At 37.3% G+C, this 25,259-nt stretch overlaps 3 protein-coding genes across 5 annotated transcripts; 1 reads left to right on the top strand and 2 right to left on the bottom strand.

Annotated features, from left to right (window-relative positions):
* Positions 1 to 854: 854 nt before the first annotated feature.
* On the bottom strand, positions 855 to 14,657 carry LOC111450705 (myosin-11-like). 2 transcript variants are annotated; one of them, XM_023090946.1, is made up of 38 exons: positions 14,139 to 14,657; positions 13,579 to 13,707; positions 12,578 to 12,721; positions 12,350 to 12,495; positions 12,127 to 12,283; positions 11,979 to 12,037; positions 11,704 to 11,863; positions 11,456 to 11,605; positions 11,221 to 11,357; positions 10,988 to 11,134; positions 10,743 to 10,844; positions 10,567 to 10,624; positions 10,382 to 10,483; positions 9,749 to 9,786; positions 9,469 to 9,595; positions 9,221 to 9,391; positions 8,910 to 9,041; positions 8,737 to 8,846; positions 8,528 to 8,588; positions 8,253 to 8,430; positions 7,282 to 7,487; positions 7,074 to 7,193; positions 6,174 to 6,272; positions 5,699 to 5,920; positions 5,409 to 5,548; positions 4,698 to 4,809; positions 4,573 to 4,620; positions 4,237 to 4,488; positions 4,001 to 4,156; positions 3,714 to 3,920; positions 3,486 to 3,629; positions 3,343 to 3,413; positions 3,161 to 3,260; positions 3,032 to 3,088; positions 2,871 to 2,927; positions 2,687 to 2,767; positions 2,478 to 2,560; positions 855 to 1,334 (listed from the first exon to the last, which is right to left on the bottom strand). In XM_023090946.1, exons 1-38 carry the CDS (start codon positions 14,139 to 14,141, stop codon positions 1,211 to 1,213), a joined length of 4,590 nt encoding a protein of 1,529 aa, XP_022946714.1. In that variant the 5' UTR covers positions 14,142 to 14,657; the 3' UTR covers positions 855 to 1,210. The 2 variants fall into 2 exon arrangements, with proteins under 2 accessions (XP_022946714.1, XP_022946713.1); XM_023090945.1 differs by lacking the exon at positions 14,139 to 14,657 and having other exon boundaries at positions 13,579 to 13,713.
* Positions 14,658 to 15,165: 508 nt separating this feature from the next.
* On the bottom strand, positions 15,166 to 18,018 carry LOC111450857 (F-box protein At5g03970-like). Of its 2 annotated transcripts, none has more exons than XM_023091150.1 (2): positions 17,893 to 18,018; positions 15,166 to 16,543 (listed from the first exon to the last, which is right to left on the bottom strand). In XM_023091150.1, the coding sequence occupies exons 1-2, from the start codon at positions 17,978 to 17,980 to the stop codon at positions 15,258 to 15,260; spliced, it is 1,374 nt and encodes a 457-aa protein (XP_022946918.1). In that variant the 5' UTR covers positions 17,981 to 18,018; the 3' UTR covers positions 15,166 to 15,257. The 2 variants fall into 2 exon arrangements, with proteins under 2 accessions (XP_022946918.1, XP_022946919.1); XM_023091151.1 differs by having other exon boundaries at positions 17,920 to 18,018.
* A 3,716-nt stretch (positions 18,019 to 21,734) lies between these two features.
* Positions 21,735 to 23,148, top strand: LOC111450564 (AT-hook motif nuclear-localized protein 19-like). The gene is made up of 2 exons (XM_023090760.1): positions 21,735 to 22,351; positions 22,460 to 23,148. The coding sequence occupies exons 1-2, from the start codon at positions 21,982 to 21,984 to the stop codon at positions 22,972 to 22,974; spliced, it is 885 nt and encodes a 294-aa protein (XP_022946528.1). The 5' UTR covers positions 21,735 to 21,981; the 3' UTR covers positions 22,975 to 23,148.
* Positions 23,149 to 25,259: the final 2,111 nt, after the last annotated feature.

The raw sequence follows: 25,259 nt of genomic DNA, 5'->3' as shown, positions 1-25,259 counted from the left end.
TTCTTTCGAGCATTTCTTAACCTTCATATTCTCAAGATCAATCTCATTTAGATGCAACCTCGGTTTATTCATGTACTACATACGTTACCTAAATAACTAAAGGGTAGACAAGAATATTATTAATACCTTAGCTAACGAAAGAACCAAGCTAGTATTGATTAAGTAACGACTTGACTAGTGTTGAAAGTTGGATAAAATTACTCCAAGTAAAACTCGCTTAACTTGGAAGTTCATATATTGAGCGTTCTCTTATAAATTTTCATAGGTAGAAAGCATATAAGCGAGGAAAAAACATACTAAAAGAACCTGTGTTGGTTTGTGGAGTCAGTTTTCACTTTTAGAAGCAATTCAAGATAAGTAGGTAATGTAGTCATATCGCAGAGGATGCAGGAGATTATCGGAGTCATTAAGTGTTGAATTGAAATTTGGAATCCTTATCCAAATCTTGTAACGGTGACATATGAAGGTTATCAATCAATTCATTCTTAAATATACAAGCTCTCACTGCAGTCGAACTAAGCTGATATGAAGTTTATGAATCTTTAAGCATGTGAGATCCCATCGAATAAGGGCATGGAAACCTCTCCCTAACGGACGCGTTTTAAAAACTTTGAGGGAAAGTTAAAAAAGAACAATATAGTAACGGCATAGGTTCACCACTAGTAGACGTTGTCTTCTTTGAGCTTTCCCTTTCGAGCTTCCTCTCAAAGCTTTAAAACTCGTTTGTTAGGGAAAGGTTTCCACACCTTTATAAAAGGTGTTTCGTTTTCCTCCCCAATTAACGTGGGATATCACAATCTGCTAGCGGTGGGCATGGCTTGTTACGAAGCAGGTTGATCAAACGCTATTCTGAACTGATGGCTTATTATTTATAAAGGTAATGGAAACAATCTCAGAGAAAATACAACTAAAGTACAAAGAAAATGAGATCTATGGTACCACCGCCTTCTACTTCAGTGGCTGTCTCAAAAAATCTAAAACTCATACAAAGTTTAGTAAAGACATTTGGGCTACAATGCTACGCAACTGATTTGGAGCTATTTCTTAGCCATTCTGCAGGCACAGTAGAGCTCCATTTCACTTCAAACTGCACGCCATATTTGAATCTGTAGAATCTCTGGAAGAAATAAGCATGTGGGAGGGCTCCAGTTCAGACAGAAACGCGACAATTTACGTTCCGAGAGAGAGAGAGAGATCGAAGATTTGTTCATTAGTCTGTTCGTGGCAACAAGAAACTAAAGCCCGAGTTCTCTCGAATCAGTGGCGGTGGTTCGATGTCTCCTATGTCTATTTGTTCCATGGACTTTGATAAATCATCAACTGAGAATGGAATGCTGCAGTACAAGCAACCAATAAACATGTTAAGGTTGTTTTGTTTTGTGTTTGGTAAAACAAACAAGGTAGTGAGTGGTTCATATTTGCTTCACTCCTTTGCCTTTTAATAAGTTTTTTTCCATAAAAATTGAAAAATTATAAATTTACGATCTATAATAGTCCAAGCCCACCGTTAGTAGATAAATCATCAGCCTCACTACCTTGTTTGTTTCGGCCCGTTACGTATTACCATCAGCCTCACGGTTTTAAAACGCGTTTGCAAGGGAAAGGTTTTCACATCTTTATAAGGAATGCTTCGTTCCCCTCTCTAACCGATGTGGGATCTCACAATCCACCCCCCTTGGGGGCCCAGCATCCTCGTTGGCCCACCATCCAGTGCCTGGCTCTGACACCATTTATAACAGCCCAAGCCCACCGCTAGCACATATTGTCCGCTTTGGCCCATTACGTATTGCCGTCAGTCTCACGGTTTTAAAATGCGTTTGCTAGGGAGAAGTTACCACACCCTTATAAGGAATGCTTCGTTCCCCTCTCCAACGGATGTGGGATCTCACAATCCACCCCCTTGGGGCCCAGCGTCTTCGCTCGCACACTACCCAATGCCTAGCTCTGATATCATTTGTAACAGTCCAAGCCTACCGCTAGCAGATATTGTCCGCTCCGGTCCATTACGTATCACCGTCAGCCTCACGGTTTTAAAACGCATCTACTAGGGAGAGGTTTTCACACCCTTATAACGAATGTTTCGTTCCCCTCTCCAACCGATGTGGGATCTCACAATTCACCTCTCTTGGGACCCAACGTCCTCGCTAGCACACCACCCGGTGACTGCGTCTGATACCATTTAAACAGCTCAAGCCCACCGCTAACATATTTTGTTTGCTTTGGCCTGTTATGTAACGCCGTTAGCCTCACGGTTTTAAAATGCATATGCTAGGGAGAGATTTCCACACCCCTATAAGGAATGTTTCGTTCTCTTCTCCAACCGAGGTGGGATCTCTCAATAGGGCTGTTACATTAAAATCCTGCTGAACAGCAAAGTCCATAGATCTTTGAATCCAATCCTAGTCCATCTGGGCTGTAAAATAAAGGGTAAATTGCATTCCTAGGCTCTTTATTTTGACAATGTTGTATATACTGACCTCGAGTCGTCGTCCAATAGAAATGAATTGCTAATTGCATGGTTCGAATCTTCCGTCATTAACACCCTCATATTGGATATAACCTAGGAGAATATAGAAACAATAAAGATCTATGAAATTTTTGCAACAATGAATATGAACAAGAGTGGTTCATACACAAATCTCTAGAGATGAAGCACAAGAGATGAATACAATGTGTAAAATCTTACATCAGGAGAGACACTATGGGTGCCGTATTTGTCGTCCCAGTACATCGTACTGATACGATACAGCTGCTGTATGCTTAGTACCTGTGAGTGAAGAATTTGGTTTATTAATTTACGAGGAACGGGTGAATGACTGCATAAAACGTACGTTATGAACATTGTACACAATATGCTTAGCGTCACTTACAGGACATAGATCGTGACTTATTTCGTCCAGCGTCTTTTTCGGCTTTTGATGAATAACCTATTATATTATTAAAGCAAGAAGTCAGCCTAGTCTCCTGTTTTCTGATTCGAAAAGTTTTCTGAGTGAGGACATTTACATAATAAAAGGATGGGGAGATATACCAGAAACCCGATCGCTTGTCTAATATGCTTTAGCTCGTCCCAAGCCGAACCTGCATACTGTACATTAAGTTTGTCAGTCAGAAACCGTTTAAAAGAAATAAACGAGGTAAAGCGGCATATTCGAGGTACCTCATCAGTAGCCTTATAACACCAATCCTCTAACTCAGACAGCCCAGCTTTGACATATTCGCCGTTGCTAAACGAACAACATTCTCGTCGTAATAGAAGACTGTTGAGAAAGAAAACATGTTAGCTAACTGCAAAAAGTTCCTAGTTAAGTACCTCAAGAACAAGAAATGAGAGATGAATACCTGTTAAATAGTTGAACGTTGATGAAAGAAAATATTTGTATGAAGACTTTACGAACCAAAAACGGGGGAACCTGTAATGACATTATATGATTCAAACAAAAGAAAATAATTCAAATCATTCAAATAACAGAGGTTCTGCATACATGATTTGCTTTCAAGGTGTTAAGGAAGTTCCCGAGGCTCTTCACGATTCCTTGCCAGTGAGCGATTAAGGCACGCTGCGCCTCCGTGGTGGCAACCGAACGAGAGGATCCCTTCACCAAACTTGCTCTTGATGTTCTTGGTGCCTTTTTCCATATTACATGAACAAGAGTTGAAACTAAAGAAGTGAACCAGCTAATTCATAAGGCAAAGACTCCAATAGTACATACCTGGATGCATAATCCTAGCAGTGGAGAAATTTCTTTCTTAAGATTATCTCTTATCATTCCATAAATTTTCTCTACATAAGCTGTCAGCTGCTGCTTGAAAAGCAAAGCAGGGTACTTTGCTTCAACCTGCCTTAAAGTGTCCACTCCACCGCTAGTTCCACCATTGATTAAGGATAGACTGACTCCTTGTGGAGCTCCTCGAAAACTCTAGAACAAGTTAAAGACATCAAGTATGATACTAGTTCATATATAAAACAACAAAGATTTGTGAAGTTTTGTGTATTAACTTGAGTCATCCTCCCAAATAGTGTAGCTGACGACGATCGCCGACGCTGTGGAGCCATTCCAGCAGCACCACTTGCTTTCAAAGTACGCTGAAGCAGTAAGAGAAGCGTCGAAGCGTTGGATAACCAATAGGCCAAGACGTCGTTGTTATCCTGAGTCTGGAAAGGAATTGTGTTGTATTCACTAAATTAGAAAGACATACAGAAAAGAGCGAAGTATAAGTGCAATCGGTTCGAACCTCGATAGCATGGCCTATAGTTTGAATTATCCTATCAAATACGCTGGTGCGTTCGACTTCAAATGACCGCCACTGAAGTAAGCACTTGTAGATGATACAAGCAGCTATTGGCCTGTTTGCTGCAAAGCCAAGGTGCTGTGCAATACATCTAATGAGCAATTCTTGATTCTCTTGCTGTTTCTCATTAAGTGATTTTTGAGGTTTATCCTCTACTTCTGAATCCCTTTGGTTAATAGAAGGGCTGTGTAGATCCTGATTCAGTCATAATAAATGAGGAAAGTGAGTTTTTATTGATTCATTCAAACAAATTCTATGTTCAAGAAAAGCTTTACTAACCAAAGGCGTCCTCCCTTCCCCTCCATAATGACCACTTTCAGCACCTCTCTGTCATTTGTCATAAAAATTTCACATATAAATATTGAGGCCTTAATCTTTCCTACAATGCTAATATCTGATGATACCTGGAGAATCGATCTAGACCGTCCCGAGAGGATTTTATTAGGTGCCATAGACACAGCTTGTTGGCGTAAAACTTGATTCTCTGATTCCAAATTGGAAAGCTTCTCTTCTAGCCTAATCAAGAGAGTGTTCAGTTAATCAATTCATGAAAGTTAAATTAGTAGTTCTTATTCAGGAAATCTGAGTGGGGTTTTTGTAAAGATTAAATACTTTCTATCTACATAAGGTCAACAAAAAGTTAAACAAATAAAATGAATTTCCTAAAGTGTGAGATCCCATATCGATTGGGGAGGAGAACGAAACATTCTTTATAAGGGTGTGGAAACCTCTCGTTAGCAAACGAGTTTTAAAAACCTTGATAGGAAGCCCGAAAGGGAAAACCCAAAAAGGACAATATCTACTAACGATGGGCTTGGATTGTTTCAAATGATATCAGAGCTAAACACCGGGTGATGTGCCAACGAGGAGGCTGATCCCCGAAGGGGGGTGGACACGAGGCAGTGTGCCAGCAAGGATGTTGAGCTCCGAAGGATATGGATTGTGAGATCCCACGTCGATTGGGGAGGAGAACAAAACATTCTTTATAAGGGTGTGGAAACCTCTCCCTAGTAGCCACGTTTTTAAAACCTTGAGAGAAGTCAGAAAGGGAAAGGCTAAAGAGGACAGTATCTACTAGTGGTGTGCTTGAGCTATTACAATAATAATGATATTACCTGGTCAATGACTCCTGGAGCTGATGAGCTTTTTTCTCAGTATCTTCTAACTTTTTACGTTGTTCTTCTCTAGACTGTTCTACTTCACCATATTTTTTCTCATATTCATCCGCTCTGTTTTTCTCCGTCTCTAGCGACGTCTGAGAAGTCGTAAAATAAACGTAAGAGAAGATTGTCAACCATTGACTTTCAAGTACTTGCATAACAACTCAATTAGGGAAACGAAAAGGCTCAGAACAAGAGACGATTTAGCTAAATTCAGTTTATATGATGAGAAAATTCATTACTACCTTTAAGCTTTCTACTTCTGCTGTCAAATCATCAATTTTCTTAGTATCTTCAACCAGCACTTGGGTTTCTTGTATAACAGCAGGTTCTTCTTCAACAGCCTTCTTCACAGCCTCTCGCTCCTTAACAAGCAATGAGTTAGTTTCGTCAGCTTTTGCCTGCAGTTCTTGCAAAGAATTTTGTAATTTTGCTATCTCCTGTGCTTTTGCCTCTTCCAGGTCCGTCTGCATAGATGATTCAAAGCTTAGCAGCCAAAACATATATATCTCAGCACAACTATGGTTTCTGGGGTCAACCATAAAGGATTAAAGACTACAAGTAATTGATTGTTTCAAACTGACCAGTTCTTTTAGATTTAGTTGAAAAGGACCTCCCTGAATACCTTATTAGGAAGTATTTTTCATAGTTCATAATCCAAGGATAAGTTTTAGTAAAGGAAAACATATCAAATTTAATTTTAAAACGACGTAAAATTACCCTTAGGCGTTTTTCTAATTGTATGCGCCAAGTAAGTTCCTCCACTTTCTTTTCCAACTTGTCCTTTGCTTCTTTAAGTGCACCAGTCTCCCTTGCAGCCTGAAAGAAGTTGTTTTAAGTTGCCCACTATGGAAACAGAGAACAGGCTTGATATATTGTTTAGATTCATAAAATATGCAAATAAACTTGAGATTTAAGATTAGAAAACAAAACACAGATGGAGCCTATTATATACTAAAAGCACCCTTGTGAGATCTCACATCGGTTGGGGAGGAGAACGAACATTCTTTATAAGGGTGTGGAAGCCCGAAAGGGAAAGCCCAAAGAGAACAATATATGCTATAGATAACGAACGATGTACCAACGAGGAGGCTGAGCCCCGAAAGAGAAAGCCCAAAGAGGATAATATCTGCTAGTGGTGGGCTTGGGCTATTACAAATGGTATCAGAGCTAGACACCAGGCGATGTACTAGCGAGGAGGCTGAGCCCCAAAAGGGAAAGTCCAAAGAGGATAATATCTGCTAGCAGTGAGTTATGAGCGGCTTATAATATTGGTACACATTACAAATAGTTTTAACATTTTAATAAGGCAACCACTCCACAAAAGTAATATTAAATCAATGAGTCATGATCTATAGCTAAAGTCAAAAGCTATTCTTTTATCCTAAGTAATATCTAATCTTGACTAGGATCACCCTAAGTCCCCTTCCAATTGGCCTGATAAAAAAAATTATTTGTAAAGCTTTGAAGCTAACGTTGATATTCAGTCATTTATAACAAGGCTTTGTAGCCCATTCAGTGCTGATTCCCATCCTTGGTTGGTTATTCCAACTGATAAATTTTCAAGCATATGGCTATCAATGAAATTCGATACAAGATGATGAATTGATGAATGCTCACCAATTTGAGTTTTCTAAGTTCCTTTCTAGCAATTTTCCCCCTCCATCTACATTGTGCAACTATTGAGCCTCTCTGAAGTTTCGTATAGTACGAGGCAGCTTTATGGCAACGCCATCGAGCCTGTAATTTTACATATCAACACGAAAACAGTTAATCTAATATGAACAATAAGATATCGCTTGGATCGATGAAAATACAAGTATGGAACCTGAATGATAATTGCTGCCTTTGTCTGCTTCCTAAACCTAAATTCATTCCTAGCTGCCATTGCCCTTAAACCAGTTTGCACAACAAGCACTGAGCTTTGTAGTCTTTTATAGGCTGTTCTCGCTTCAAATCTTCGAGCATGTTTCTGAATTTTCACAGCAGCTGCCTCCCTCTTCAAATTCTTGAAAAGTTTGCAAGCCAGTTTCCCTATAATCATGGCAGTTGCATGTAATAAAGAACCTTAGCAACCTACTTGACTGCAAGCTTAAAAAAATCATCAATTAAAACAATGTGGTTCTTCGATTAGAAACCACGACTCTCCGCAATAGTATGATATTGTCCACTTTGAGCATAAGCTCTCATGGCTTTGCTTTTGGTTTCCCCAAAAGGCCTCATACCAACGAAGATGTATTCCTTAGTTATAAACCCATGATCGAACCCCTTAATTAGTCGATGTGGGACTCCTCTCCCAACAATCCTCAACAATCCACCCCTCGAACAAAGTACACCATAGAGCCTCCCCTGAGACCCCTGGAACCCTCGAACAACCTTCCCTTAACCGAGGCTCGACTCCTTTTCTGGAGCCCTTGAACGAAGTACACCCTTTGTTCGACACTTGAGTCACTTTTGACTACACCTTTGAGGCTCACAACTTCTTTGTTCGACATTTGAGGATTCTATTGACATAGCTAAGTTAAGGGCATGACTTTAATACCATGTTAGAAACCACGACTCTCCACAATAGTATGATATTGTCCACTTTGAGCATAAACTCTTATGGCTTTGCTTTTGGTTTCCTCAAAAGGCCTCATACCAATGAAGATGTATTCCTTATATATAAACCCATGATCAACTCCTTAATTAGTTGATGTGGGACTCCTCTCCCAACAATCCTCAACATCTTCCTAAAAGGAAATGACATTAATGATATTACAGAACTCATATACTGGCAAATTATTGCAACTGGCTTACCTCTCCATCTAGATTGCACGTGTATGGTTGCCTTTCGTAACGCAATAAACTGTTTACGAGCAATATGGGTTCGTGTGCGTCGTTGAATAGTCTTTGCGGCATTACTCAACACCTCTGCTCTCCGAGCATCTAATTCAGCCATCTGACCAGCCCTCAGGAATACTTTTGTTTTACCTATCTGCAAAATCCAAGTTAAACTATATGCCTCATGTCCACCACACATGACTGCATGCTTCGGAAGTACTAACAAGCTCGAAGGAACTAGAACTCTTTACCTGAAAGCCTTTAAGTCCCTGCTGTTCTAATATCTTTTTGCACACTGCTTTTTCATCATAGCTGCTCACCAAGAAAAAGAGGGTGGTTCAGAATGCAGAATATCAAATCCAAATGAACATCAGATGTGCTGCTCTCTATTTCCCCCACCAAAAAGTTTGTGTATGAGAGTGAAAAAGAACTGGAAAATATTCTTTAAAAAGACACTTACTTTCCTTCTAATGATTCTTGAGCTAAAACTCCGAATCGGTTAATGAATTCAAAGAATGCACGACGAGTAGGGTACCCAGCACAACTGATTCTGATTGCCTCTAAGACACCCTATAAAAGTATCATGAAATTATCGTAGAGAACAGAATAAGAGAGAAGAAAAGTAGTACTCACACCACAACGCAGTTGTTGCATTATGTTGACATTCTCAAAGATGGCAGGTTTTAAGAGGTTGTTTGGCTTCACACATCTGATGTAGTGAGGTTCTGTGGAATTTAATGTCTCCATTAATTGTTGTAGTTGTAGCTGCAAAACATAGAATTTAACACTTACGACACAGAGAGATATCTTAGTTTCCAAGAAAAATCAAGTTAGGATGATACATTTAAAAGTGATTGATCTCATCGCTTTAAGGTTGAGGCTTGAATTTGTTGTTTGTTCTTCATATCACATATAAATTATTGTGGTGATTGAGAGAAAATTACCTTAAAGCGAGACCCAATTGAAGAAAACTTGGAAGATTTTGCAGATTCTTCTTTGAGTGGGGGGAAAAGACCGGCTACAAATGGACATTTAGAGGCACCTAACAAATCCTGATGTTCAGGAACAACATAATCCTTGTTTTTGTCCAAAAACTGTTCAGATTGATACAAAACCTGAAAACAAGTACTTGAATTGTAAGAGTAAAATCTTCCCTGCCATGAACAAAATTATGTCTTGGAGTTTATATTACCTCTCCAGCATAATGAGCGATCGTAAAATCTGTTCGAGAAAGTTTTGGCTTTAGAAACCGCTTATGTGTTTTGAAAGTCTGATAGAGCTTGTTTGCAAATGTTTCATGTGTTGATTTTGGAAACATGCTGAAAGAAAAAGAATTAGAGTGTTAAACAAAACACACATAAGCCACAACTTCTCTGAGAATTGTGTAATGTCAAGGAATTCCGGTGACTAATAATGGTCAGTCTCTGTGAAAAGTGATATTTTAGATCATAATTAGAATTACAATAGCTTACCAAGCTTCGTCAAGGAGAGCCACAATTCCACCAGGTTTCTGTCAAATAAAGTTACCACAACTAACTTCAGAAGAGTATGATAATACGAATGTATAAGAATACATCAAAACCATAGTCATAACTACAGAGGGATATTGAAATCTGAACAGATTTTCTCGTAAAAGTTAACTCAAAATTGTAACAGCCCAAGGCCACCGCTAGGAGATATTATCCACTTTGGCCCGTTACGTATCACTGTCAGCCTCACGGTTTTAAAGCTCGTTTGTTAGGGAGAGGTTTCCAGACTCTTATAAAGAATGCTTCGTTCCTCTCTTCAACCGACGTGGGATCTCACAATCCACTCCTCTACAAAGGTATGGAAACCTCTCTCTAATAGACGCGTTTTAAAACTGTAAGGCTGACGGCAATACGTAATAGGCCAAAGCGGACAATATCTACTAGCAGTTGCCTCGGGCTGTTACAAAAATGGTCATCTATGTAATTTAGTTCAAGCATTTTTTTCCCCACCTTTAGTCTGATAATGGTGCAATGTTCAAGGAACTATTTGATGCATCTAAGTTTACATGGTTGAAACTTGCAATACAAGTCATAGAATAGAATGGAAAAAAAAGAGGAAAATGAAAGATATCTTACCCTTTCAATGAGATCCAACACATCTTGGTTGTCGACAAACTCAATGTAACTCCAATCAATCTCTTCTTTTGTGTATTCTTCTTGTTCCATTTTGAAAACGTGCTGGACACCGAAGAAAAATGCATATCAACTGATGAAAAAGAAAATTAGAGTGCTTAAATGGAGTAATGATATCTGAAAGCCACCTGATTGAAATGTTGCTGTAACTTCTCGTTTGTGAAATTAATACAGAACTGCTCAAAACTGCACAGCATATACTGAAATTAAGTTAGAAGAATTTCCAAAGTACAGCTACAAAGCTTACATGGATATAATCACATAAACATGCACATGATCCATATTGACAATCATTATTCCTTACCTGTTAGCTTTGAAGCTTTCAAAACCGTAGATATCAAGGACTCCAATCAGGGACTTGGAATTAGGATCTTGTCCAATAGAGACATTAATCTTATCAACCAGCCTGCATATGGGGAAAAAAATACATTTAGAACCCATATGAACTTAGTATTTCTTTCTAGTTTCAATCTTGTATAAACGTTTCAGGGTGTAGTTCAATGATTAGCCATTAAAGTGGATGCCATTTTCTAAAAGCTGGGCACTCACCAGTCAAATAGTCGAGAATATATAGTTTTGGCCAAACCATCACGGCTGACAGCCGCACTTTGAGGATCCAAGCTACGTTTTATGACTTCTTCAGGGGTGATCATGACACGCTTACATAATGCATCTTCGAGGCCAGCATTATCACACCTAAAACAAGCGCGGTTAGATGAATAACCCCCACGATATAAAAAGATGTAAATATTTGAAGCACAATTCTAATGCAGGATAAGTACATGAGAAGCTCTGCAGTCATTTTAAGATGAAACTTAGCGTTGTCATCTTTTGGAACTGATGAATCGACATCTTTTCCCTTGGTAAATACAATGTTTCCAAGATGAAGAATTGCAGCAACAACTCGAAAGATTGCTTCCTGACAGAGTAAAGAGAGAGAAAAGAGGAAAGACATAAGATGATATCTATCTATGCTCAAAATTAGGACATAGTTACAAGCTTCAGCTGATACCATACCTGCTCCCTCGCACTTATTCCAACGATATCCATAGCTCTTCTAGTGGCAAGATAGTCATGAGCATCACTTACATCAACCAGCTCATAGCAATTTGATTGATTAAGATAATGAAATGACTTGGGGTTTCCCAGCTTGTATTTTTCAATTTCCTGTTATATCACAAACCAGGACTATGCCAAATCACATGTTCAATGTTCTAAATAATCTAAAATTCTTAGTTAGCGGTGACAAAGAAACTGCTGAGAACCTCCTGAGGTGCAGCACAAAGGAGGTAAAAGCAATGATAATTGCGCTCGGGATCAGACACTTGGCAAACACGAGATCTCTCGAGGAGGTAAGTTCGGATAGCTGCTCCTGAGATTCTTCCATGCTTGTCAAACTGGATTTCAACAAATTTACCAAAGCGACTGTATGAAGAGAATAATTCTCAGCAACAATTTGAGAAATGAAAATTTGCTGCTTAAATGAGTTTCTAGTAATAAATTTGCATGCATTATTAACTTTCACCCTCCACGATTTTACCTGGAATTGTTATTTCTGACAGTTTTTGCATTTCCAAAAGCTTCAAGCACTGGATTTGACTGCAAATAGAGTTAAAGGAAGAACATACCATGAGACTTGAATCAAAAGCTAACTACGTAAGATTTGATATGAAAGTCATTTATGATACCTCAAGAACTTGTTGCTCAACTGTTCGTCCTTCAGTGGCCACCCTGCCACCTAAAAATGCAAGGTAACGCATGAGCATTTTTGTGGTTTCAGTTTTCCCTGCTCCACTTTCACCACTGACCAGAATTGAATTGCTTTTACCCTCAATGATCATTGCCCTGTTTTTGTACAAATATTAATAGTTGATATGTGAAATTTTTCAGGACAACATGTTGAAATCTAACCTGTATGCAACATCAGCAACAGCAAACACATGAGGGCTCAGTTCTCCAAATGGTGCTCCTTTGTATTGATGCATCATGTGACCATCATAAAGATGAGGCAATCTTTGGAATGGATTAATTGCAATAAGAATATTGCCAGTGTATGTCTGCAATAAGAAGGAATATTGTATGATTTTTTTTTTTTTCTTGAACAAAGTGATAGTTACTATATGAAGGGTGAAAATTTACGTAGATTTCGTTGAGTTCATATCGAATTTTTAAATTTTGTAGAACTCCAGGCTCATGCAAGTAAGATAGCTTCGTCATGTCATCGACACCACCAGCTGGAGCCTCCATATCTTTGGGATATATTTTGGCTAATTTTGCAACAACCTAAAATGCCAAATAGCACATACAAATCAATATTTGTTGAGATATATGGAGCAGAGATTGGCAGCGTTTCTAAGAGAGGCCACAAGATACATCATTCTTTCAGTATGCCGTAAACATGCATTTCAAAATATAATGTCCTCTTCATTTCCATCATTCTTCGTAATCTAAAAATGAATAAGATAAATTTTAAATAGACTACAAGTTGGTAGTTTCCTCTGAAACAGCTCAAGCCCACCACTAGCAGATATTGTCCGTTTTGGTCCGTTACGTATTGCCGTCAGCCTCACAGTTTTAAAACGCGTCTACTAGGGAGAGGTTTCCACACCCTTATAAGGAATGTTTCGTTCCCCTCTCCAACCGATGTGGGATCTCCCAATCCACCTCCTTTGTGGGCTAGCATCCTCCTGGCACACTGCCCGGTGTCTGGCTCTGATACATTTTGTAACAACCCAAACCCATTGCAAGTAGATATTGTCTTCTTTGGACTTTCCCTTCCGAACTTCCCCTCAAGATTTTAAAACGCGTCCACTAGGGAGAGATTTTCACACCCTTATAAGGAATGCTTCGTTCTCCTCTCTAACCAATGTGAGATCTCACATTTTTAGTATGCGGTAAACATGCATTTCTTAGACTAAATCCACACATAGTTACTAGTTTGAAATTATGAGTCCTAGTAACTAACATTCTTTTTTCTTTTTATTTCGCGGAATTGATGAGTCTGTGGATGTACTTTGTTTGCCTATGTAGTAGGATTTCTTGCCTTCGGATCTTCCTATGAATGCTCTTGTTCTAGTAAAATATTAATTCTAATAGGGAAAAAAACAAAAAGAGAAAAGAAAGAAAAGATCTTTGCCTACTTTTTTTCCATTGCTGGCTTCGATCTCAGCTTCCTGCCCTGTTATCTTGGATACTTGTCCATCAATCCAAGCATCTTCTGGATCTTCAATCCAGACATGAGAACCTACAATAATGTTAACTGGAGTACCCTGCATATGTTGAAAAGAAAACCTTAACTCAGAAACTAGCACATTTTCACTATTTTGACAGAAATAATAGCTTAAATTTACTTCTGAAGCCAAGAAGCTAACATAAATTATGCGAAGTGGCATCTATCCCAATTATGGACTTCTAAAGTTTTCAATACATACTTCTATGAGCAGGATCCTTCACTTATAACCATTAACTTCCCACATTCTTTTAACACTCATTATGTTCAAAGTCCGTTCGAAGACTACGAACTGAAATCGATTAAACGACATTTGCAGCAAAAATAAACAGCAAGCTAGTCAGCAGCATCAAATCACAATGCAACAAATCTTTCTGTGACTCTTTAGATATTGCAGCCAAAGATAAAACCTGTAAGCTATAGCTCTTTTTTGAGTGATTCAAACAAGAAATTTGATGGAAGTTCACCAACCATTTCAAATGCTGCAATCTGAAGCTTGTTGATGATTGGGTACTTTCGTCGAACACTTCAGCTGCCTAATTCATACACCATACCAGAGACACGACGGCTAAAGAAAACTTCACCTTGATCAAAGCAAGAATGACCCAAAATGGCCCATTTGGCCAAGTTCATGGCTAAATTGAAATCAGAAAGTAGAAAATAAAAGATGGGTCGGAGTGGAATGCAACAAAATGCAGAAAAGAGACATTTCCGAGAAGAAATGGCGGAAAGGAAAGTGAAAAAAATGAAGGAAAAGAAGGTATTGTGAGGTGAGAAAGTAAAATTTGTGTGCTTTAGAGAGAGAGAGGTAGTGAATCTGGATCGGATGGAATGTGGAAGCGACATTGTTCAGAAAGACCGGTAAGTTCGGTGGTTCCCTTGATTTCGCGCCAATTTGTGGCGACCAAGCCTCTCTTTTCTCTCGCTCTCAACGGAAATGCTTTTTCATGTCTCAGCAAAAAGTGTGTCGGATGCTACACTTAATCAACCCTTCATCCTCGCCCTTCAAATCATTATTGAAATCATTTGCAATTTAGACCCCCTTTCGTTTATTTAAAATTTTATCATTATTATCGTGTCTCGTGTCTCTCAAATTTCTCTGTTGAGCTAATAAATTATTTGTGTGAATAGTAGATGATTTTATAAATTAAATTGATCGATTTTGATTTCATTCAGAATTAGACTTGTTCTCGGCTTTTACAACTGTCTTCACAGCCATTGCAGACACTGAGCGAGAACAGCAAAGGGCGTACAAACAATGTCGTTGTGCAGGATTGCAATTCATCAAACTGGGACAAACAAAGCTGTCCAGCCCCACTAGATTAGGAATGCGAAAGTAGACCCGTGAAAGAAAGAGCTACATTATTGATCAACCCTTTCGTAGTGACCTCGAATCAATATGCCTCGATAGAAATTGGCTCAATCCAAGATTCTATATATCTCATCTATTAAATATTAACCAATAGGATCATATCTCAACTAATTACTTTTCATTAAATCAACAAAAAGGAGAACCACCTAATCGTCATTAAGACAAGAAGAAAATGGCAACAGAGCAGGCGCATCTCATAGTTGATGCGAAATAGCAGCTCAAGAAAATGAAGCATAAGGATTAAATATGTCTGGGGGGTTTTGGAGAGGGGAATGGGGCCAGATCTTCTGAAAGTAAGGCACTACTTTACAAAAATCCCATGGGATCGAAAGAGCATCACAATGGTAAGGAATCACTTCAAGTGTTTTGCTTCTGATGTTACACTGGTAGATGTTTGATCCCAACCTAATGAAAACAGAGTCCGAGTTTCGACGAATGAACGATAATATTTGAGGTTCTTTAGACCGAATACCTGAATTCGGGTTCTGCTTCCACAGCTCTTTGTAGCTTAGTTTGCATCGTAACTTCCACCGGTACTCGCAACGAGTGTCGAAAGGAGATAACGAGTTATCGTGTTCCTTGTACAGAACCCATGTCTCCAATCCATGCTTCCCGCTTTGACCGTACTGCAAAAGCCGATCAGATGACTCTCCTAAAATGGAGTCCTCGTAGTCATGAGTCAGCTGACCGACTGGTAGCTTGATTGAAGTTATGCGGCGTTCTCCGAATCCGGGATCATAAATGGCTAAACTTCGATATGTTCCGAACCAGTGGATAACTCCTTTGATCACGGTACCCACCGTCCATGGGCTCAAAGCAAACTCTGAAGAACAAACAAGAGTGGATGGCTTCCATGTCCAAGTCAGTGAGGAGAAAGTCTCTATGGAGATGGTGTTGATTACATCGACTCTGCATTCACAGTTTGCCCGAACAACTCTATATACGATATCTCCGCGACCTTCGCTGGGGTCTTCGGTCATGAACGCTGTACATAGATATTTGTAGTGTTTTTGAGGTTGAGGAAGTTGGCGTCGATACTTGGTGACGGAATCCCAGACATAATAATGTTTCGGGTGTCGACCACAGAGAAGAAGCCCATCAGAGTAGTCAATAAAATAGCCAAGCTTCCTTAAGATTCCAGATGACATTAGATCATCACTCTCTTTACAAGTTGAAAGTAGAGGTAGAGCAGGCTCGTACCGCGGGCGCCTCACCCCGTCTTGTGGCCTGTCAATGTAAAGAAAATTGCATACGAAAAAGCCAAAAAGACGACTGTGTGCACCCCATTGCTTTTCATAACAACGACGAAAAGAAAAATTACAAATCAAGTACAGCCATCTTTTGGACACGAGAATAAACTTGAAAACAGATTTCTCGGGCAAACGGAGGAGGATTTCGAGGAGGATGTCATCACTTGCCAAAGCTGAATGAATACTATCCTTCATCATTTTCCTCCCTTTAAGTTTGGGGAAGCATTCCAATGAGTGCAAATTTTCAGTATGACCTAAACAAATCAATTTGCTAGCAAGTTAAGATTAGACGAAAAGGATAGACTAGACGAAAAGATCTTCAGCAACAAACATAAAAGGATAGACTACAAATTTGATCGCTTCGATAGAGTTCGTTTCCACTTAAGCAAAGCTCATGCTTCTTAATAAAAATCAGGGTAGCTTCATTTAGCTCCCTCTTTGTTATTTCCTATCTTAATACTTCCTTTACAAGTTAATCAACTTGGCATTTCTTACTCTTATCAAAGAGAAGGGTTAAAGGGTAAGCAAAATGTAAGGTCTCACATCGGTTGGGGAGGAGGACGAAGCATTCTTTATAAGGGTGTGGAAACCTCTCCCTAACAAACGCGTTTTAAAACTTTTAGAGGATGCTCAAAAGGAAAAGCCCAAGGAGGGGCTGTTACAAATGGTATTAGAGTCAAACACTGGGTGATGTGCCAACGAGGAGGCTGAGCCCCGAATGGAGGTAGACACGAGACGGTGTGCCAACAAGGACATTGGGCCCTGAAGGGGGGTGGATTGGAGAGTCCCACATTGGTTGGGGAGAAGGACGAAACATTCTTTATAAGGGGGCGGAAACCTCTCCCTAGTAGACGTGTTTTAAAACCTTGAGAGAAAGCCCAAAGAAGACAATATCTACTAGCGGTGGGCTTTGGGATGAGGCGGGGAAAGCTTCTCGGAGATTAGTGGGTAGACAAACCATAAGCATAATAATCAATGGGATCCGAACATATCACTTAAAAAAAGAGTTAAAACTCACAAGGAATGCAATCTTTTGAACTAATTTGTTGCAACACCCCATTCAACATCCTCAGTGAAAATCTTCAAACGGATTTATACAGTTCAATACGTCAGATGAAACCCAAAATGAAGAAATATAACGAAGATTCCACACAAAATCCCAAACAGAATATGAAACTAAGCATGCAACACTAAAAATGGCACAACATTTTCCAGCCCAACACACAGTGGACATGCAACATTAGTCGCTCATAAATCTCGCAGAAATTCATATGTACAAATCATCACAGACCCATAACACTTCAACCTGAAAATCACGTCACATCCAGAAGAACAGGATAAAAAAAACCGATAATCTAATGAAAATTAAACATCAACAAGCAACCTAAATCCTTCCGATCACTCTATTTTTCCATTCCTTAGCATAAAACTAAAATTAGAACCACAAGAAATGTTAGAAAGCAAAGATGAACTGAACTTATCAAAACCCATCTGTATTCTACGACAGTTAACCAAAAAACCCTCTGAAAATTAGCGCAGTGAAAAGAGAAAAGAAACAGAGAAAGAATTCGATTGTTTGCGTGAGAAAGAAATTTATAGATACCGGTTGGAAGATTGATCATTGTCGTACCTGATGACCGATTGCTTGCAGAAGCAGAACCCCAGCCGGGAGAATTTTTGGCGTTAACCATGTTTTACATTGGAAGGAAAATTTTTGGCCAAAAGTATAAATTGGATAAATGAAGGGGAAAATATGTCTATATAATAATAATTTGATTAATTTTTAAATCTTAAAAGGCAGTTTTTAAATATCTTACCCAAATTTTCTATTCTCGAGCTAAAAGACATGAAAATTAATTATTTAGATCCCCATGAATTGGATCGGATTTTACATATGAGCGTTACAGCGACCATCACTACCCGACTTACCATAATGTCTCATGGTAGCACCGAGTCAAGTTCTTATACTAATAGAAGTAGAAGATTCTTGTAGAATATACTTCAACCGATGTATGTGTATTCCATGTAGTCTATTAGACGAACACAAGTTTCCACAATAATATGATATTGTCTACTTTGAGCATAAGCTCTCGTGGTTTTGCTTTGGGCTACTCAAAAGGTCTCACACCAATGGGGAGAGTATTCTTTGTTTATAAACCCATGATCATTCCCTAAATTAGCGGACGTGGGACTTTCATCATCCAACATAGTCAACACAATGAAGGTGTGGGTGTAAGGAGCGGTAACGCAGTTGATGATAGAAATAATGACCCTTCACACTCGGATGATATTACCATTTCATGGCCTTACTTTTGGTTTACCAAAAATCTTCATATCAACCGAGACCCTGTTCCCTACTTATATACTTATAATATTTCCTTAATTAGTCAATATGAGACTTCAACAATCAACTATACACACATCCTCAACAGCTGAATTCGCTCGTTTTTATTCAAACAATAATATTATTTTGAAATCGACATAATAGGAATATTCATTACGAGATTTGTTTATAAGTTACTAAGAAAAATGAACAAAAAAAAATATATATAATCGGACAAACAGTGTGATTTTATAAATATAATAAAAAAATTAAAAGACAAAATGATAATGAAATAGGACTTTAATAAAGGCTAAACTAAGGTGTAATTAAAGTTAAGGACACGAATAATATTTTAATCTTAATCATTACGGCTATAACCTAAACCTTTGTTACATTCAGATAACCATAGTCTCCTTTTTAATATTTTTTTTCCCTTATAATATATATAAATCCACTTTTTATAATAAAGTTAGAATATTACGGAGAATTAGATATGATTATAAAAAGTCTTAAGGATTTGTAAAAATAATTTAATCTAAAACATTATAGTATAAGATTGTTACTTAGTATACCAAAAGATATGTCGTACTTATTATTAATAATAATAATAATAATAAACTTACTACTAATTAAATATACAAAGTCAAAATGTCTCATAATATTATTATCACTAAAACTATAACATAATTAATTAATATTAAATATTGACATATTATTTAGACTTTACTAAATGTCAACTACTCAACTTATAATTAATACTTTATATTACCTTAACTACTTAATATAAATTTTGTTTTTAAATTTATTATGAAATATTAATATTTGAAATTACTTAATTTAATTAACATTACATAAATTTTAATATTACTTCTAATTAATTATTAATGGAAAAATATGACTAATTAATATAACATATATTAAATAATACAAATTTTATTTAAATGTTATTTTTGTCGATTTCGGTCCTTAAACTCTTAAATTCATTTATTCTCTCATATTTAATTAATTAATTCAATTTCAAAATATATAATTTTTAAAGTATTAATATTTTAATATTTTATATATAATTATTAAATTTCATTGTTCAGAGCACTTTACTGTAATATATATTAATCATCACAGCATTTAAATCTTCATTTTTAAATTCAAATAATAAAAAAAAAAACATAAATATCTGCCAATCCTCATCATCAATATTTAATTGAGTTAAAAAGATATTAAATTTAATCAAAATTATTAGTCATTTAATAGTTTATTTTATACTTTTAAAGGCGATTTTATTATTATAAAAATAATTTTATATAATTAAAAAACATATTATAAGAGTTAAATTAATTGATATGCCATAATTTACCTATGACTTATGAGGACATTTTAATAATTAATTCTAAGTTATTGAGTCATGATTCATTAGCTTTTAATTTTGATTAGACATCCTAAAATATTCTAGTAATTCAAAGTGTTACTCTTCATCATCATCCTATACTATATATTATACATTTTTGTGTCTATTTAAGTATATAATTCACTTTATTAAAGTATATACTAAGTTAAAAGGTTCGAATTAATTTAAATTGACGATTTTCACTAATAATTTATCTATACTGACAATGTGCGCCTTCAATATAGGTAAATTATGGACTCTTACAAGCGAGGAGTAAATAATGTGACATATTGCGGAGGATGCAAGAGAATGTCGGGACAATCAATTAAATGTGAGTGAGGACAAAACATGTAAAAAGACTCGTGTTGATTGGTGGAGATAATTTAAGAGAATGTCACGACAATCACGTGTCAAATCTAGATTTTAGATCTTGATCTGAATCCTGAACCTTAAATTTTTAAATTAAAAAAAAAAAAGCGAATTTAATTCAAAAGTAGAAGAATCAAACTTTGGTAGATTATTCTACCTACTGAGCTAAATTTTATCCATTCAAATTCTTCGGATATATATTAATCACTCACTTAACAAAAATGGTTATTTAAAAAGAGACCGAGATCGAGATCATTCAAATTTCACATCCGAATCTCATTCCCACTAAGCAGAGTAGTCTTGAACCCATACCCTCGAGTTCCGTCTTGTGCCTCGTCCTAAAAGATTAAAGGTTGGTTGTTGTTCGATTTGGATTAGCAGGTATCAAGAGGCTCCTCGAGCATATACCGTTCCAATGGGGAAGCTCATCATTCTATTATCGACGGAGAAATCAATGAACGAGCGGCTAATAAAATATTATATATATATATATGGACAGGGTTCGAAGAAATTTGAATTGAAAGGTTTGTCCATTAAATTATGTTTTATTTTAACCCTAATGTCTTTCTCTATGTGTATGTGTGTGTGTGAGTGGGGACGGTAGACAAGGACGTGCATCCCACCATCATAAGCGCATGCCACCCCACTCACACACAATAAAAAAAAACCCTACAAATTCTTCATTTTTTTATTCTACTACCCAAGACTTTACCCATACTACCTCCAACCACTCTCCCATTAACACGAACCGCTCCTTGACCCGACCGTTGCAATATCGCTCACAATTTTGACCAACCGCTATTTAACCCGACCGTCACAATATGACTCACAATTTTAACGAATCACTGTTTGACTAGACCCTCACAATATAACGAACCACAATTTGATCCGACCATCACAATATGACTCATAATATTGATATTTGATGATACGGTCCTAATATAACTGACAATCTCCAGTGGGTTGTTTTCTTCTCTCTTTTTCATTCCGGGAGTGGATGCTGATTCTAATTTTACTTTTGTAATCATGAGTAGAAACAAATTCAAAATATTTAGGTATATTGAAGTTGTTTACTTGAATAATTTCTCAATATTTGCTAACGGTGGATTTGGGTTGTTACAAATGGTATCAGAGCCCGACATTAAGAGGTGTACTATCCCCAAGTGGGTGGATTGTGAGATCCCACATCGGTTGGATAGAAACTTCTATGTAGTAGACATGTTTTAAAACATTAAGGGAAAGCTCGTAAAAGAAAGTCCAAATAGTACAATATCAGCCCGTAGTGAGCTTAATTTGTTACGTCAGGTTAGAGGCGTTATATATATATATATCTTTTTCTTTCTCTCTCCTCACATACTCTCTTGTCCATCTCAAATCTAGGCATCTCTTTGCCTTTTCTCTCCTCTTCTTCCTCTCATCATCAGTTCAGTCTCTCTCTCTCTCTCTGATACTTTCCCTTTGCTTGATCCTTCCATTTCACCTCTCCCTTTGATCCCCACAATACCTTCTTCTTCTTCCACACCCAAATCTGAAAAAAAACAAATAAAGTTTTGATTTTTAAGGCTCAAAGTTTTCAAGATCTGAAAAAGATTTGATTTTTGAAGCTCCGGTTGAAGATGGCGAACCGTTGGTGGACTTCCAGCCAGATGGGTCTTCCCGGAGTTGATCATACATCGACGAGCTCCTCCGCCATGAGAATACCAGATCTGGGGATCTCCATGAACGACAACAACGGCGCTGTCAACAGCGGTGGCGGTGATGACGATGACGATAGAGATAACGGTGGCGATGAACCTAAGGAAGGTGCTGTTGAAGTCCCTACGCGCCGCCCCCGTGGCCGCCCGGCTGGCTCCAAGAATAAGCCTAAACCACCTATCTTTGTTACTAGAGATAGCCCTAATGCCCTAAAAAGCCATGTCATGGAGATTTCTAACGGAGCTGATATCGCCGAAAGTGTTGCTCACTTCGCTCGTCGGCGACAAAGAGGTAAAAGTTTAAGCTAATGGGTTACGGTAAATTTAGTTTTTTTGTGTATGTAGTCATGTTAATTTTCGATGGGTTATGAAAAATTTAATCTTTTTATCCTATTCTTAGGGGTTTCTGTGCTTAGTGGCAGCGGCACGGTGACGAACGTTACACTCCGGCAACCGTCTGCGCCCGGTGCAGTCTTAACCCTTCAAGGGCGGTTCGAGATTCTCTCGTTGACTGGAACTTTCCTCCCTGGACCAGCCCCACCTGGCTCGACCGGACTCACGATCTACTTAGCCGGTGGCCAAGGGCAGGTGGTGGGCGGTAGCGTTGTCGGGCCACTCACCGCTGCCGGGCCAGTGATGGTGATCGCCGCAACGTTTTCCAACGCTACATACGAAAGGTTACCTCTAGAGGAGGAGGAAGAAGGCGGGGGAGGAGCACAAGGGCATACATCAGCAGGCGGTGGCACCGGCGACGGTTCGCCGCAAGGCATCGGAGGAGGAGTCGGAGATCTGTCAGCTATGCCACCACTCTACAATTTACCACCAAATTTGCTACCAAATGGCGGCGGTGGCGGCGGCGGACAAATGAACCAGGAGGCTTATTCATGGGCTCACGGCGGCCGACCGTCGTTTTAAGGATTCTAAAAAAGGTTAGAAAGTGTTTAAGATTGAAGCTGTTGTTGCAGCCATGTCTTAGGAAGTTGAAGATATAAAACATGTCTTAGTTGATTATAAATATTCAGTGTGTTAAAACCCTTAAATTGTTTTATGCAAATACAACCGAGTTTATCTGATTTTGATTAATTAACGACACGACTCGAATCGACTGTGCTAATATCTGAGCATATCTGAAACGATTAAATACAAATATCTTTTCTCATATGAATGGTAGATTTAGATTTTTACGTATGAATGTCTATATGTTGTCGTTGAACTCGAGAAATTAGGGTTTGATTCTTTTGCTTTCGAGTGAATTACTTGTGATGCATCATTTAAAAAATCTTTTTACAATTTTAACTAAGCGTTCGATAACTTCAATTTATTGTTAATTACTTGATAACCTCGTTAAGTGTGTGGTGTATTAGTATGCCAAAATCTGATAATTTGTAAAACGCTATAAAACGTTTTCATAGCAATGTGTATAAGCTATAACTTCATATTCTATTATAGTATTCATTGTAGCTATAAAAAAAATGCTATAAAAAGTTCCAGACTTTTAATAATATAGATTGTCACGACGACGAAAAACGGTATAAAAAGTCTACGATAGCGTTTTTCGTAAACTATTGTATCTATCATTTCTTGTATTGAATGTTGTTGTCATTTTAGTGCAAACCCCACCTCCCATCATCACCTAGGGTTAATAATTAACATTAAATTTCTTCGAACTTTGAAATTCAAGAATCTTCTGAACAAAAAATTAATTTTTTTTAAAAAGTTTGAATTTTTCAAGGACGTATTAGACAACTCAAAATTCAAACTGTAACGAACTATACCCAGAATTCATGTTAGAATCTGGAACTCGAGTTTGATATTTGATGACTCCGACATTTCCTTAATCTGTGCGACATGACCACATTACCTATTTATCTTGAATTTTACTCTACTTAAGAAGTCACGAGCCAATCAACTATAAATCTAAATTTCAAATCTGAATTCAAACCGAACCCATTATCATTTTATCGTTTACGATGCCCCGAATTTCTTAGCATGCAATAAACAAGTAAAAGGTGGGAACTTTAATTTGAGGAAGACAAGGAAAAGAAATTGAAAACATTAAAATATTAAAATATTAATATTGGTTTATTAGTGGTAAGTTTTTAAGAAAGATAAGACCACACATATAATATAATTTAATTGAAAGGGTTTGGAATTTATAAATTTATTTAATTTATAGAGATTTAATTTCCCCACACATTATTGTTGAAGTTTGTGAAGTGAAATAGGAACTAGTGAGGAATTGTTTCTTTTATGTTAATTTGATTAAAGTTGTCGTTACGTCGCGAAAATAAATAATTACGCCCTTTTAAGTAAAATAAATTTATTTACTCGTGATGACTTTTTTCGCAGTACACGACAATAAAGTTGTTGAGTTGTATGTGGGGGAGTTATTATCTATCATTGACTTGATCTGTGTGGTGATAGAATCGATCAGAGTCTAAGCGTCGGCAGGTTTGTTTTGGGAAAGATGTTAGCATCTCGAGATGGTCGGTAAGAGTTGAAGAAACATATAATCACTCATTCTTCGAACCAGCATGCTCGAGTATGTATACAAATTTATATTTTAATGAACTCGAATAAACTATGCAGAAACCCTAATTTCGGAATAAAAAAACCAAACATGTTATTAAAAAAAAAATCATAAAATTAGAAATAATTTCATTAATTTATCATAATATTGCCCTTAATTATGAAATACATAAATTTGATTAAAGTAATTAATTACACAATTAGTTGAGGGCAACGAGGGAGGGCCCACTTCACATGGAATCACATGTGATGGCCAATGGGAAACATTCTATGGGGTAAAGGTGGCAATACACGTGGACCCCACTAAAAAGGATCAAATGGCAATTTTTTAACCTATCTTTTTTTTTTATTATTATTATTAAAATAATATTGATTTAAATAATTGCAACCAATGGGGAGAGGACTCATCTTTTCTTGCTTTCACATTAATTAATAATATTATATATTAATTTTTGTAACATTATTTTATTTATAATGTGACATGATTTTAGACAAACATTAGGGAAATGTGGAATATTTGATAAAGTCTATGTTTTGAATGAGAATTTTTTATAATTTTTTTAGAAATTATTGCTTAAAGGAAACCCATAAACAAGAACAAAGAAAAATGATTCATTCTTGTTCTTTCCAACTTTGGGATTTTTTTTTTTTTTTTTTTTTTTTTTTTTTTT

Source organism: Cucurbita moschata, unplaced genomic scaffold, assembly GCF_002738365.1.
Source record: "Cucurbita moschata cultivar Rifu unplaced genomic scaffold, Cmos_1.0 Cmo_Scf00012, whole genome shotgun sequence".
In the NCBI taxonomy this organism is placed as follows: domain Eukaryota; kingdom Viridiplantae; phylum Streptophyta; class Magnoliopsida; order Cucurbitales; family Cucurbitaceae; genus Cucurbita; species Cucurbita moschata.
The sequence above is the reverse complement of the archived record's forward strand: the minus strand, read 5'-3'. Positions and strand labels throughout refer to the sequence as shown.

Bases quoted from the DNA above. Each gene is read 5' to 3' on its own strand.
- LOC111450564 (XM_023090760.1), top strand. From the start codon at position 21,982: ATGGCGAACCGTTGGTGGACTTCCAGCCAGATGGGTCTTCCCGGAGTT. The intron at 22,352-22,459 runs GTAAAAGTTTAA...TCCTATTCTTAG, and splicing joins CGCTCGTCGGCGACAAAGAG to GGGTTTCTGTGCTTAGTGGC.
- LOC111450705 (XM_023090945.1), bottom strand. From the start codon at position 13,713: ATGCAGGGTACTCCAGTTAACATTATTGTAGGTTCTCATGTCTGGATT. The intron at 5,549-5,698 runs GTAGTAATGAAT...ACGACTTCTCAG, and splicing joins CAGAAGTAGAAAGCTTAAAG to ACGTCGCTAGAGACGGAGAA. The intron at 4,621-4,697 runs GTATCATCAGAT...GACAAATGACAG, and splicing joins GGTCTAGATCGATTCTCCAG to AGAGGTGCTGAAAGTGGTCA.
- LOC111450857 (XM_023091150.1), bottom strand. From the start codon at position 17,980: ATGGTTAACGCCAAAAATTCTCCCGGCTGGGGTTCTGCTTCTGCAAGC. The intron at 16,544-17,892 runs GTATCTATAAAT...TGATTTGTTTAG, and splicing joins AATGATCAATCTTCCAACCG to GTCATACTGAAAATTTGCAC.